Source organism: Kryptolebias marmoratus, linkage group LG19, assembly GCF_001649575.2.
Source record: "Kryptolebias marmoratus isolate JLee-2015 linkage group LG19, ASM164957v2, whole genome shotgun sequence".
In the NCBI taxonomy this organism is placed as follows: domain Eukaryota; kingdom Metazoa; phylum Chordata; class Actinopteri; order Cyprinodontiformes; family Rivulidae; genus Kryptolebias; species Kryptolebias marmoratus.
Window position 1 is genome coordinate 3,579,366 of NC_051448.1, and position 11,828 is coordinate 3,591,193.

General features: G+C 40.2%; 2 protein-coding genes across 3 annotated transcripts in view; one reads left to right on the forward strand and one right to left on the reverse strand.

Annotated features, from left to right (window-relative positions):
- The window catches only part of selenol (selenoprotein L), a 15,311-nt gene extending 4,769 nt beyond the window's left edge, over positions 1-10,542 (reverse strand). The window contains exons 1-9 of one of the 2 annotated variants that reach the window (XR_001808946.3): positions 10,400-10,542; positions 9,814-9,892; positions 9,677-9,730; positions 8,963-9,008; positions 7,763-7,890; positions 7,567-7,681; positions 6,063-6,185; positions 5,541-5,678; positions 5,034-5,298 (exon numbers count right to left, since the gene is read on the reverse strand). Coding sequence is in view for 1 of the 2 variants with exons in the window: in XM_017431408.3 (XP_017286897.1) it covers positions 5,176-5,298; positions 5,541-5,678; positions 6,063-6,185; positions 7,567-7,681; positions 7,763-7,890; positions 8,963-9,008; positions 9,677-9,730; positions 9,814-9,892; positions 10,400-10,505 (912 nt within the window). In the remaining variant the exon portion in view is untranslated. Of the gene's footprint in view, positions 1-3,768; positions 5,299-5,540; positions 5,679-6,062; positions 6,186-7,566; positions 7,682-7,762; positions 7,891-8,962; positions 9,009-9,676; positions 9,731-9,813; positions 9,893-10,399 lie in introns of those variants that run through there. The other variant, XM_017431408.3, reaches the window with a different exon arrangement.
- On the forward strand, positions 7-3,720 carry clec11a (C-type lectin domain containing 11A). The gene is made up of 5 exons (XM_017431409.3): positions 7-234; positions 776-890; positions 1,019-1,126; positions 1,452-1,535; positions 3,222-3,720. Exons 1-5 carry the CDS (start codon positions 85-87, stop codon positions 3,632-3,634), a joined length of 870 nt encoding a protein of 289 aa, XP_017286898.1. The 5' UTR covers positions 7-84; the 3' UTR covers positions 3,635-3,720.
- Positions 10,543-11,828: the final 1,286 nt, after the last annotated feature.

Sequence of the window (11,828 nt, forward strand, 5' to 3'; positions counted from 1 at the left end):
CCCCCCCCCCCCGAAGGGGTGTGTGAACCCTCCCAGAGATTCCCGCTGCTGCTCCAGGAGGGAAAGAGAAGCGGATCGACTCAGATGTGCGGAGAGACGATTCGCCGCTGGAGGAAAAGCAGAGCTACGGGGAAGCGTAAAATGGGACCAGCTGCCACCTCACACACACTCCTGTGTTTGTGTTTTCTGACTGTGTGTGTTCCTGCAGGGATGATCGACGCTGCACCGACACAGGTCAGAACTTTTTGCACAGCATGTACAGTCTTGTGCTCGTTTTTTTACATTTCCCTGTTACTGTAGATAATAAATCTTTTGGACTGTGATCATCATGCCTGTCTTTCTGGGGAAGATTAAGCCTTTCACACTAGTTGGTATAAAGTGAGGTGATATATCTACTGTAAGAACCATGGCATACATACGAATGGCAGACTAAGATTTAATGATGATATATCTGAAGAAGTAGGTTTTGTGCTTTTGCAACATCAAAATAAATCAGCTAATGAACCACACAAACATGCTGAGCATAACAGCATTAATGATCAAAGTTAAAATGCTTTTAAATTCAGGTGGGTGCACAGATTCTGACTCTTAAACTACATTATTTTAAGAATGAAGCACATTAGGTTAAATATCCGTGTTCACTGAAGACTTTCTTTCTGCTGTAACGACCCAAATCCACGTGTTCACGAGGCAAACCTTTGTTTACAATCCCAAATGAAGCTTTTTATGAGCGACACAAATGCTGACGTCACGGGGATCTTTCTGTGTTCGTCAGGCATCTGTGGCAGAGGTGAAGAAGACGAGAGGCGACGTTCCTGATATTCTTCCAGAGCCTGAATCTGAGCCGACCACACAAGTATCGGACTTTGAAAACTCATACAACTACGTCTGTAAGTCATTTTATTCACTTTACAGCCTTGTCTCAATGTAAAATCGATGATTTATCTCTGCCACTTTAAGCAGGAGAGCAATAATTTGTATTTTAAGCAACACATCTGCGTTCTTTTCTGTCCCCCAGTGTCCAGACTAGCCAGCATGGACCAGGCCATCCACAGGCTGAACGTTGGTCACTACACTCTGGACGTTAAAGTCAGCCAGCTCATCGACCGCATCTCCAGGCTGGACGGTAAGACAGATCGATTTCTTTCTTCCAAATCTGCTGATCATCGCTCGCCACCATGAAAGGCGGCCACACACAGCAAACACAAAAACGGCTATAACTCAGTCAGTTTTACAGATATGGAGCTAAAGTTTGGTGTGGTAGTAGCTGAGAGTCATCCCCAACACACTCCGAGAGCCGAACATCTTTCCTTCATCAGATCTTTATCACTCATCTTTTATTTTCAGGATTTCTGACAGTGCCGTTCAGATGAGTTTTTGCTCCGAGATCTTGTAAGACACGAATAAGAACAACTCTGCACATCTGTCCTTTCTTATTTCTAACACAACAGCTAAAGTCGGGGACGTGGAGGACAGCATCCGCGAGGTCCACCAGCACAGCAAGGACAACCGCAAGGAGATCGGACGGCTGGAAGGTAGAAGGTTCTTCTTCCTCAAACCTCTCGTTTCGGTTTTATTGGATTTTCTAAACAACTACGAGCTTTTAAAGTTATAAAACTGATCAAATAACTGTGTGAATATTCAAACCAAAGTTTGGCAACTTGCAAGAGGACCTAATGCAACAAACGAGCAAAGATCAAAAATAAAACGAGACATTTCTACGATGTTACAGTAATATTCACAAGTCGCATTTTTAGGTCTTCTCACTTTAAATTCAGAAACTTTAAAAAGATACGAGCTGCAGGAAGGGATTCAGCGGGGAATCGCTCCACCTCTGTTTGTTCAGAAATGAGATTAACATGAGGCAACATGCAGTAACTAACATATCTGTTCTGTATGCAAATACCTGCAACATTTGCATCCTCATGTGTTTGGCGCCTCTGCCGTCTTCAGAGAACTTTACAAACAAATTATTGCACGAAGGAAAAATATCAAAGGGGATCTGCGGTTTTGTCATACTTGGAAGAAAATTATAGCGTTGCAGTGTTATTGGTTGCTATGGAAATAACAGCGGCTGCTAAGGTATAAAAACAGAAACAGGTCTGGATGGAAGGTTGCCAAAATAAAATCAATTGAACCCAACTCAGGCTTGTAGCATGTTTTAGCATGTTTCTGCTCAGAGGGGGGGGGGGGGTGTTATGATTCAGTCTCTCAGCTTCCATCAGCCTAAATCTGATAAACCAACTTTAAACTTCTCAAATATTTTACAGAGATCATTTTTCCAACTGAATTCTTCCAATAAGCAAATTCCACAGTTAACTGGTGTAAAACATGAAGATATCTTGTTGGAAAAATAATAAAAAGCCACACATGCACACTGGTGATGTCTTTGTTCTTGTTTGTAAACAAACACCTGAAACTGCTTTTACAGAGACGCTCACGCTCACTGATCACCCGTTTCTAAACCCGGTCTTAAATCTCATGGAGGCATTTAGGGTGGACTTTGGCTGAAGCATTTTGGTTAGTTTTGCATTGCTTTCCGTTGTGTGTTCTCGATCACCGGTCCGTCACACGGCTGCAGAGACAAACAACCGTTCACCCTCTCACTCACATCCGGCGACGTTAACCTGACGTTCATGTTTTCAGTGTGTGGGAGGAAACCCACTCATGGACAGAGAGAACAAACTCCCCCCTGTAAGGCCTTCTCGCTGTGAAGCAACAGCTCTAACCACTTCACCACCATGCTGCCCTGCCTTCAACCAGGCTAAATTTCCAACAAAGCTCTCGTGCAACCTGTTAGCACTCAGAACGTGTGTTGGGGATCAGTCTCAGCGACTACCACACCAAATGTTAGGCCAATTTCTGTCAGACTGACTGAGTTACAGCCATTTTTCTGTTTGCTAAGGTCTCTTAGCTGTGGCAGCCATCTTGAATCAGGCTGACTCCAAAAGCGAACCAGCTGCAGATGCACATCCAATGATTACTTTCTGCAAGTTTCATTAAAACCCATCAGACACACAAACCCACAGGCAAAAACATTATCTCCCTCCTTTTTGCCTTTCTCTGCGGTGTTAATGGCTCACCTTTCACATTGAGCTGTTTGCAGTTTTCAGCGTAATGAAATACTTTGAGTTTTACATTTAAGCCGACTTGATGACGATCAGGATATGCATTAAGCCAGTAGAGCTCGTTTTTTAGATGGTTATTTTTCTGCTCTCCAGGCTGCCAGAAAGGACGCAGGATGGGCTACAAATGTTACCTGGTGTACAACAGTTTGGAAGACTACGCTGGAGCGTCCAGGAAGTGCATGGAGCGTGGAGGCCGCTTGGCGATGCCCCGCGACCGCAAGGAGCAGGAGGCCTTGGCGGACTACGTGAAGGGCTTCTTCCACCCGGGGAACTGGCCCGTCTGGTTGGGCATCAACGACCTGCGCTCCGAGGGCTTGTACCTCTTTGACGACGGCACTCGGGTCTCGTACTTCCAGTGGCGCAAACACTTCCTGTCCAGTCAGCCGGACGGGGGCAGGCGGGAGAACTGCGTGGCCATGTCGTCGGACGATGGAGACTGGTGGGACCACTACTGCGACCGGACCATGAACTACGTCTGCGAGTTTGATGACAGGGTGGCGCTTTAAAAGGAACTCTTCACAGAACGGCCGTTATCTGGCATAATGTTACTGCAAACCTGTTGATATTTGGAATAAAATGTCATTTTATTTAATAATCAAATCATTTATTTTAATTTAAGAGATGCTTTACATACAACAAGTTGGGTCAAAGGTAAGTCGGTACATAGGGACACGTTTCAGGCGGGGGTTGATGTCAGAGATGTGAATATGTCTGACAATTTTTCACATGGATGTCCTCCTGCATTCATCGGGGAGTGCTGCAGCGCCCTCAGCAGCCTACTTCCCAATGCCTTGATCATTTTAATATTATCAGATTAGCATACGTGCAGTATAACTGTCTGAATCAACGTTTTCCTTTAGAGTGAAACATCCTGTTTTTCTGCTCAGGTAGCTGCATTAGTTAAACTCGGTCAAACTCTGTCCCGAGTTCATTCATGGAATTCCAAACATTTGATCAAAGTTTCCAAAAAAGGAGAAAATTGAAACACGGAGGTCATTTCTTCAGGATCAGCACATACCAACCCCCTCTGAGATATCCATCAGTGTGTGTTCAGGCTTTACGGGGAATTAGGAAGTGTCTTACAAAAAACGTTTTCATAAAATCTGCTGCTGAGAGCGATTCCTGCAGATAAGAGCTTCAGGACCACATCTGAAACCACTTTTAAGCTGTAGAAAATGACCAATAACTTGCTGCAAATAATTCGTAAAATCCGAGTCATGCAGACTATAAAGTTCTGAACATAAAAATCTGAACATAAAAGTTATTCACGACTAAAAAACAAAAGCTGATATGGTTTACAGCTTGATGTAAATATGTAAAAACAAGTAAAAGAGTGACCTTTTCGAAACAAGACAGTACTTTAGGTGTAAATAAAAAACTAAACCTGAGAATCTTTTATTTAAACAACATAGGGATTCAATCATTTTTTGTTTTTCCAAAAAAGTCTGATCACGAAGAAATACATCACGTATTTATCCAACAATAAGCTGATTTTTGGGTTGTTTTTCAGAGAATAGATCACAGCAGTTTTACAACATTTTTCCATATTTCAGGCATCAAAAATCCTGATTTCAGCATCACATTTTTGTCATTTCCTTACATAAGATCTGCTTACTTTCCTAGTAGGTAAATTCATATCTGTTTTTCTACTTTTAATTTATATCATAACTGTTTAATCTACAAATATATCTATGTTTAATTATATTATTTTATGATCTTTTCTTTCAGTAGTTAGTTGTAGCTTTTTGCTGCTTGATTTCTAGATAATATAATTATTGTTTTAGTTTAAAAGTATTTCTAAATGCCATCTGGGTTTGCTAAAATTGCACTTAAGGTATATTGTTGCTTTTTAGTTAAAAAACTAATAATAAATTAGGGTATGACTGCTCAAACTACAACACTGACTTGACAAAAGAAGCCCGGCCGTCTTCCCTCCACGCTTCAGGGTCAGTCACGCCTCTTCGTGTCCCGAGTGCGAGGCGTGGCGTCATTGACGTGCGTCAGAGAGCTGCTCTTCTTCTGCGACGTCAGCGATGTGGTCCGTGCGTTAATGCTTCCCTGCCGCCGCGGCCTGCAGGACATCCGTCAGACCCGGCCTGTCCAGAGGGCTTTTGGACGGATGAGACAGAAGCACCTTCCCCGAGTCGTCCAGTAAAAAGTCCCCTCCCATCTGAAAAAATAAATAAACCAAATATAAAGCTGGGTAATATTCTCAAACTTGATAAACATGCATTTCCTGCAGAAATGAAGACAAAATGATTCTGAAGTGAGCAAAAACAGACTAAACTACAAAAAAAAACTAAAACACTTTTGTCTCTTGACTGTAATGAACAAAAAGACGAGGAATAAATGTTTCGCAGATAAATTCCAACTATTCTTTTTATGTGTTTGTGTTGACTGAGCCATCAGTACCTGGTAGAGGTCTTCCAGCAGACGAGGAGGGAAATCGGGGAAGTCGATATTTGCAGTTCTGTACTCTGAGTAATGTAACAGGCAGCTGAATTTCATCACTTTGGCGTAAGATGCGCCGAGGCCGAAACTCCTGTAGACCTGCAGCAGAAAGGACAGATTTGTGTCACCTCTGCAGGTTTAAATCACCAGCATGACTGCATCTGTGGCATCTGGAAAATGTTCCAGCGTTCTGCTCGGTTGCTTCCACGTCACAGAGGCCAACATCTGGACGGTTTGGAGACTTTATGACACATCATCAAACAGCTGGTAAAACTCCCCGATTCGCTCATTTTGTTTGTGTTGAGTCACAGCCATTTCTAGTTTCCATGAATTACAGCTGCCTCGAAATTTCACAAAACCCACCATGTATTTCTCCACCGAACAGAAAACATAGATTTATTATTTGACATTCTTTTTATTTCTGTTCATGTCCATAAATTAGCTCTGGACTTATTCGAACGTAAAGGTCAAACACACACGGACCTTTCTCTGAGGATCCAGCAGCATTTCGAAGGTGCATCCCGTCTGTTCCAGCCACAGCTGAGCTCCTTCCACACCGCCGAAGGAAACCACTAAGACCTGCACGGACCGAGCCTCCAGGAGGTCCTGCAGAACCACGCGGCAAAACAAAACATTAAATAAATACCTTAAAACTATTTGTTTAAACTGGTGAACATTTAGGGAGTCTATTAGTGTGCGACACTTGTCACAAATAAGTTTAACACATAATGAATGTTAGACTTTTTTCTGTTTTTGCCAGAATTATTACAAAATCTCATACTTTTAAAGCCCATAAGTGCCTCAAATAAATTAAATTTACATTTCTGATGTTTTCTCTGTAACTGCAGACACTGATTGTTAAAGCTCACTGAAACTATGATTCATTTCTCATGAAAAGTGAATTTTTTTTTGTTTATTTGTTGTTATTCTATTGTTATTCTATTGTCTCATGTGTTTATTGTCTTTGTGTATTTAGAGTATTTTGTGTATATGTATATGTATAGATGTACATTGCTATTTATTATAGGTGCATAGTGTTTTTTTTTTTTTCATCTCAACCTTTCCTGTATTGAGCACGTGCAAATTTTCCCATTGTAGGATCAATAAAGTTTATCTTATCTTATTTTGATGTAATTTTACTTTTTAAAATGTTCAAAAAGAAAGTGACTCATTTAAAAGCAGCTGTTTAATGTTTACCTGCATGCTGTTAGTATATGATAGAGTAAATAAAGATTGTGAAAATAAATAATTTGTTGTTTATTTTCCTGAGCAGTATGGACAGATTTGTTGGTACCCTTAAAGAGACGATGAATCCCTGCGTTATAGTCATGTTTCAAAATAAGAGTTTGACCTTCGTTAGCATCACCGCAGCCGTTAGGCCTCTTTAAAGGGAACAAATAGGCCGTTTGTTGTGGTTGTGTTCTCCAGAGAAAACAAAGGTCCGAGCCGTCCGAGGAGCTCAGAGACGATTAGAGACGTCCACGTTAAAGCTGAAGGCTGCGAGACCATCTCCAATCAGCCTCATGCTCCTCTGACCTCAGCTGACAAAAATATTAAAAAGCAGGAGGTTAACGGGACCGAAGACAACCTCCCAGGAGGCGGACGCAAGAGGAAATGCGACCCCAGGCTGATCGGACAGGTAGACGGTAGAAAAAGAGACGAGGAAACCATCCAAAACCATTTAAACTGAACTTCACGATCAAGCTACGTCACTTTCTGATCGCATCATTCATCACATTGGAAGAAGGCCCAGGAGGCTCCACTACCGACAGAAAAACACCAAAAGGCCAAACAGGAATTCACCAGAATGCAAACTGACGAGGCCCAAAGTTACCGGTCCACTCACATCAGTTGTGTTTTATGATTGTTTTGGAAGAATACCAATAAATTGTGTCAATAATTTATCCACAGGCTGTTTGTGACCAGTGAAATTTGGGACAATTGGATTTAAAAAAAAGACAAACTGGTTTTGTTTGCAGAAACTGACCCGACTGGCCTCCAGCTCGGCCACGTGGTCTCGTCACGGCAGTCATCCAAAATGTCGAATCAGAACCAGCAGCAGCTTCTGGCCCTGACCCAGGAAGTGACCGAGGGTTACGCTCCTTTCAAAACATCGACATCAAGTCAGGATTTAATAAATGAAACGCCGGTTTGAACGAGCCGATGGTCCGAAGGAGACGTACTTTCCGCTCCGTGCGTCAGTGAACAGACAGTCGGGGTTCAGGCCGTCGGCCATCTTTCCTCCTGGAAGCTGCTCGTCTGCTGTCAGCAAACCTTCATCCACGCTCTGCAGGAAGGAGTCCCACTCGTCCTGCAAAACATCAAACATCAGCTGGAACCGCCGAGTTCAAACTAAAACTGCTCACTAATGATCTCCTGCAGTAGCTTAACAAATACAAAACTTTTAAAAGAAAAGTGCTGCAAACAACATTTAAACACATAAAACAGAACAAAAACACACAGAAACAGTCCGTTAGCTTTAAATATTGGCCAAAAAGAACAAAAGAACCTTAAATTTTATAAGGATTAAATAAATAAGTAAAGTTTTAGGACTTATTAGACACCAAGTGTTGTTTTTACGCCTGTCAGTATTTTTTTTTTTCATGATTTTTGTAAAATGTGCACTTTTAGCAAATATTTCTGAAAAGAATATTACTTTTTTACTTAAGTTATTGATTATTTATACAATTTTATTCTAATGACAGACATAAAAAGAACAGAAAAAATGCTCCTCACATTGAAATGATTATTTTACATTTTTTTATAAAACGGCAAAAACAACAACTCCTTATTTCTAGAAAGCCTAAAAACTGTTTACACTGTAAAAACTACTTTACTACCAATTTATTTTAGTTTTAAATGTTTTTATATATAATTATTTTCATAGTTTATTGTCAGTGCTCAGAAATATTCTTTCTTTGATAAATTTGTGATTTATTATCAGTTGCAAAAGAATAACTATTAAGTCTGTTACAACTGAAAAGCTTCTCATGAAACAGATAATCTAAATAAATGTGAACTAAACCTGATAATTAAACACCAGGAAATAAAGAGATTATTTCATCAGAATAAACTAGAAAGAGAAAAAAACTAAAATAAATAAATTGTTTGGTTTTATCTACATGATATTAAGCTTAGTTGATATATTTTATCTTCAAAGTTACATCTTTTGTTATTTCTTTTAGGACAAATAAAGACAGTATTTGTGAATTAAAGAAAGAATATACCTTCATTTGAGAAAAGTGAATATTCTGTGTTTTAAACATTAACTGAATAATCTTTTTACTCCAGTATAGTTCACGTCTGTGAGGAGGATTTTAAGCTTTTATTTTTTAAAAAGTAATGTATAATAAATAAAGAAAATAGCTCGTAGACATACAGACCTCCAGCTGGAGAAGCTCTTCTACCTGCTCTCTCACCGCTTCATGGCTGGGAAAAAAAGAAAGGAATCTTTTGGTTATTTTAATTAGTTCAAAAAATAAATAAAAACTAGAAAAATATGCCAGGTGCATTGAAAACAAGACGTGCCATGCAGTCAAACTCAGGAAATTTAAGTCTGGCTTAATAAATGTGAAGAAAGGATTGTTAAATCTGTATCATAACTTTTTAATCCAGATATTTTACATAATTTTAAATCGATAGGACAATCAAATTTTGCCCTGGTCTCATAAACATCCATCCTTATCTGCAGTCATGTTGCAGAAGCGTCAGATTCAGGAGGGAAACCCAGACCTCCTGAGGATATTTAATCCCTTTAACAAGTTCTGGGTGTTCTCCAGGTTCTTCCAGAGGAACATGCCCAAAAACAGCGATCCTAATCGGATGCCCAAACCACCTCGGATAGTTCCCCCTGGACCATAAAACTCATTTCAGCCATTTAAGTCGGAACATGAATGGATCTTCCTTCTTCACCCAAACACACCGGAGCAACGTCCTTATCACTGCCGAGCCGTCATCCGTTGCCCCATCACTCACTCCATTCTTCGTCATCTCAAAATTAAAATTACTGTAATTCAGTCGCATTTAATTGATTTTATCGTGTCACGTAATTTTAGGTTTCAGTGATAAAAACCAGCTGTGTCGGTCACCAAACTTACTGGTAAAACTTCTTCCAAACGGCCTCCGCTTCGCTCTTCGTCTTCACTCCAATGCTGCTCAGAAAAAGCACATTTATAAAGAATTAAACTTAAAAAAAAAGACAATAAGAATATGTTAACTTGGGCGTGATTCTCACCTTTTGTAAAAGTTTGCTCCAGCTGTGATCAGGCCAAATAAAGTGGTGATTTTATGAGGTACAAAAGTCTCCAGGGAGGCTGGAGAACAAAAGGTCTTTGTTAATAATCAGGTTCATTTGTGCAACAAATATGTTAAATAAAAAGGCATGACAGGGATTAGGTTAATCAGATTACAGCAGCCTTTAATCCACAGATTTGATCACACTGATCTGCTTAAACATTTCTCACATACTGTGGTTTTGGGTTCAGGTTGCGAAACATTACAAAGGAGTGTTGTTATTATTAAATGATGCTATTATTATTAATATATGAGTCAGTTTATTTAGCTGCAATGAAACAGCAGAAAATATGAGCAGATATTCTACTTTTACTTCATTTCTACTCGGGTTACTAAGCATGAATATTGTCTAAAAGATCACCTGTTAAATTATGACTCATTCAGACACACATAGAAAATACTCAAAACATGAAGTTTAAATGGGATTAATGCGGCAGAGATGCTGGAAACATCCGATTTATTTTCATTTCCTGTCAACAAAACTCACCAAAGCGCTCAAATAGTATTTTAATAAACCTTTTTCTTACCTGCTGCGTCCTGTTTGGCGCTCTGGAGCAAAACGTTGCTCAAATTGACGAATAAATTTAAACTATTTGTTAAAGTTTCCTCTGAGACGGCCACACCGTCGGCCATTGTTACCGGTCTGTCACTGACCGGTGCCGCCTTCAGCCGTCAGCCAATCCGCATCACGGAGCGGCGTCACGTGACGCATCTGTTCGGGGAGGGGCTCGGCGATTTAGCCCCACCTAGCGGTCAGCTGCGAGAACTGCAGGAAGAAGCAAAAAAACACAGCTCTCTCGCTGTTTGTTGACAGTAGTCCCTTATGAAAGCCCACTTTATTCCTGCCACTTGGATTTAACATATTACAGTCATAATATTGAGATAGTATCTTCTAATAATTATGACTTCTTTCGTCTGTTTCTTTTTCAGGGGTCTCCACAGCGACTCATCCTCTGTCCTCACTCCAACTCCTCTAACTGCATCCATATCTGTCCTCTTTGTCTCTAACATCCTTCTGTCCCTCCTCTGGACATGTCCAAACCATCTCTAACTTTATCTCCCAGTCCTTCAACCTGTGCTGGACCTCTGATGTCCTCATTCCTAATCCTGTCCATCCTTGTCCCTCCTCGTCCATCCTCGTCCCTCCCAAGGAGAACCTCAGCATCTTCAGCTCTGACACTTCCTGTTCTGTCTCCTGTCTTTTTGTCTCCAAACCAAACAACATGGCTGCTCTCACCACTTTCTGTAAACCTTTCCTTTCTCTCATGAGATACTAATTACTATCCTATCCAAATTATGACTTAGCATCTCATAATTAAAATACGATCTCAAAATTATGACTTAGAATTTCATAACACTTAATTATGAGATGCTAAGATGATAATTATACTAACTCCAAGTTATGACTTAGCTTTTTTTAAATTAAAATTTAGCATTTAATGAACTTGTGTGCTTTGTTGGGTTTGAAGAAGTGATTCTGAACTAAAGCAGTAGTTTTCACAACACATTCACACCTGGTTTGACGCTACTTTAAGGAGCCTGTTTTACAACAAATCCAGTTCTCCTGCCCCGTTTACTGTGAATGAAGACGTTCACTGGGTGGAGATCAGGACAAGAATGAGGAATAACTCAGTCCTCACTTTGTAACAAGGTGCTGATTGAAAAATATGCTTTAAAACCAAGGAGGCACGGTTGTTTTTGTCCAGGTTTGTGACTTTTAGAGACCCAGATTTGATCCAAAGCGCAGAAAACATTTTTTAAAAGCACCTTTATGTAAAAATGTTTGTTTTTCTAACTAAGTGACTATTTATTCCAAGATAACGCAAATATAATAAGGAGTATCTCATGAAATTGATGTTTTAACTCTGGACAACTGATAGATTTCTTTTTTTTTTATTTCCTGAAAGAAGTAAACTTTAATGAGTTCTTCGGGGAAAACAAAAAGCACATCAGAAG

Coding starts and splice junctions, on each gene's coding strand:
- clec11a (XM_017431409.3), top strand. CDS start 85: ATGTGCGGAGAGACGATTCGCCGCTGGAGGAAAAGCAGAGCTACGGGG. Junction 235..775: donor TCGACGCTGCACCGACACAG/GTCAGAACTTTT, acceptor TGTGTTCGTCAG/GCATCTGTGGCAGAGGTGAA. Junction 1,536..3,221: donor GGAGATCGGACGGCTGGAAG/GTAGAAGGTTCT, acceptor TCTGCTCTCCAG/GCTGCCAGAAAGGACGCAGG.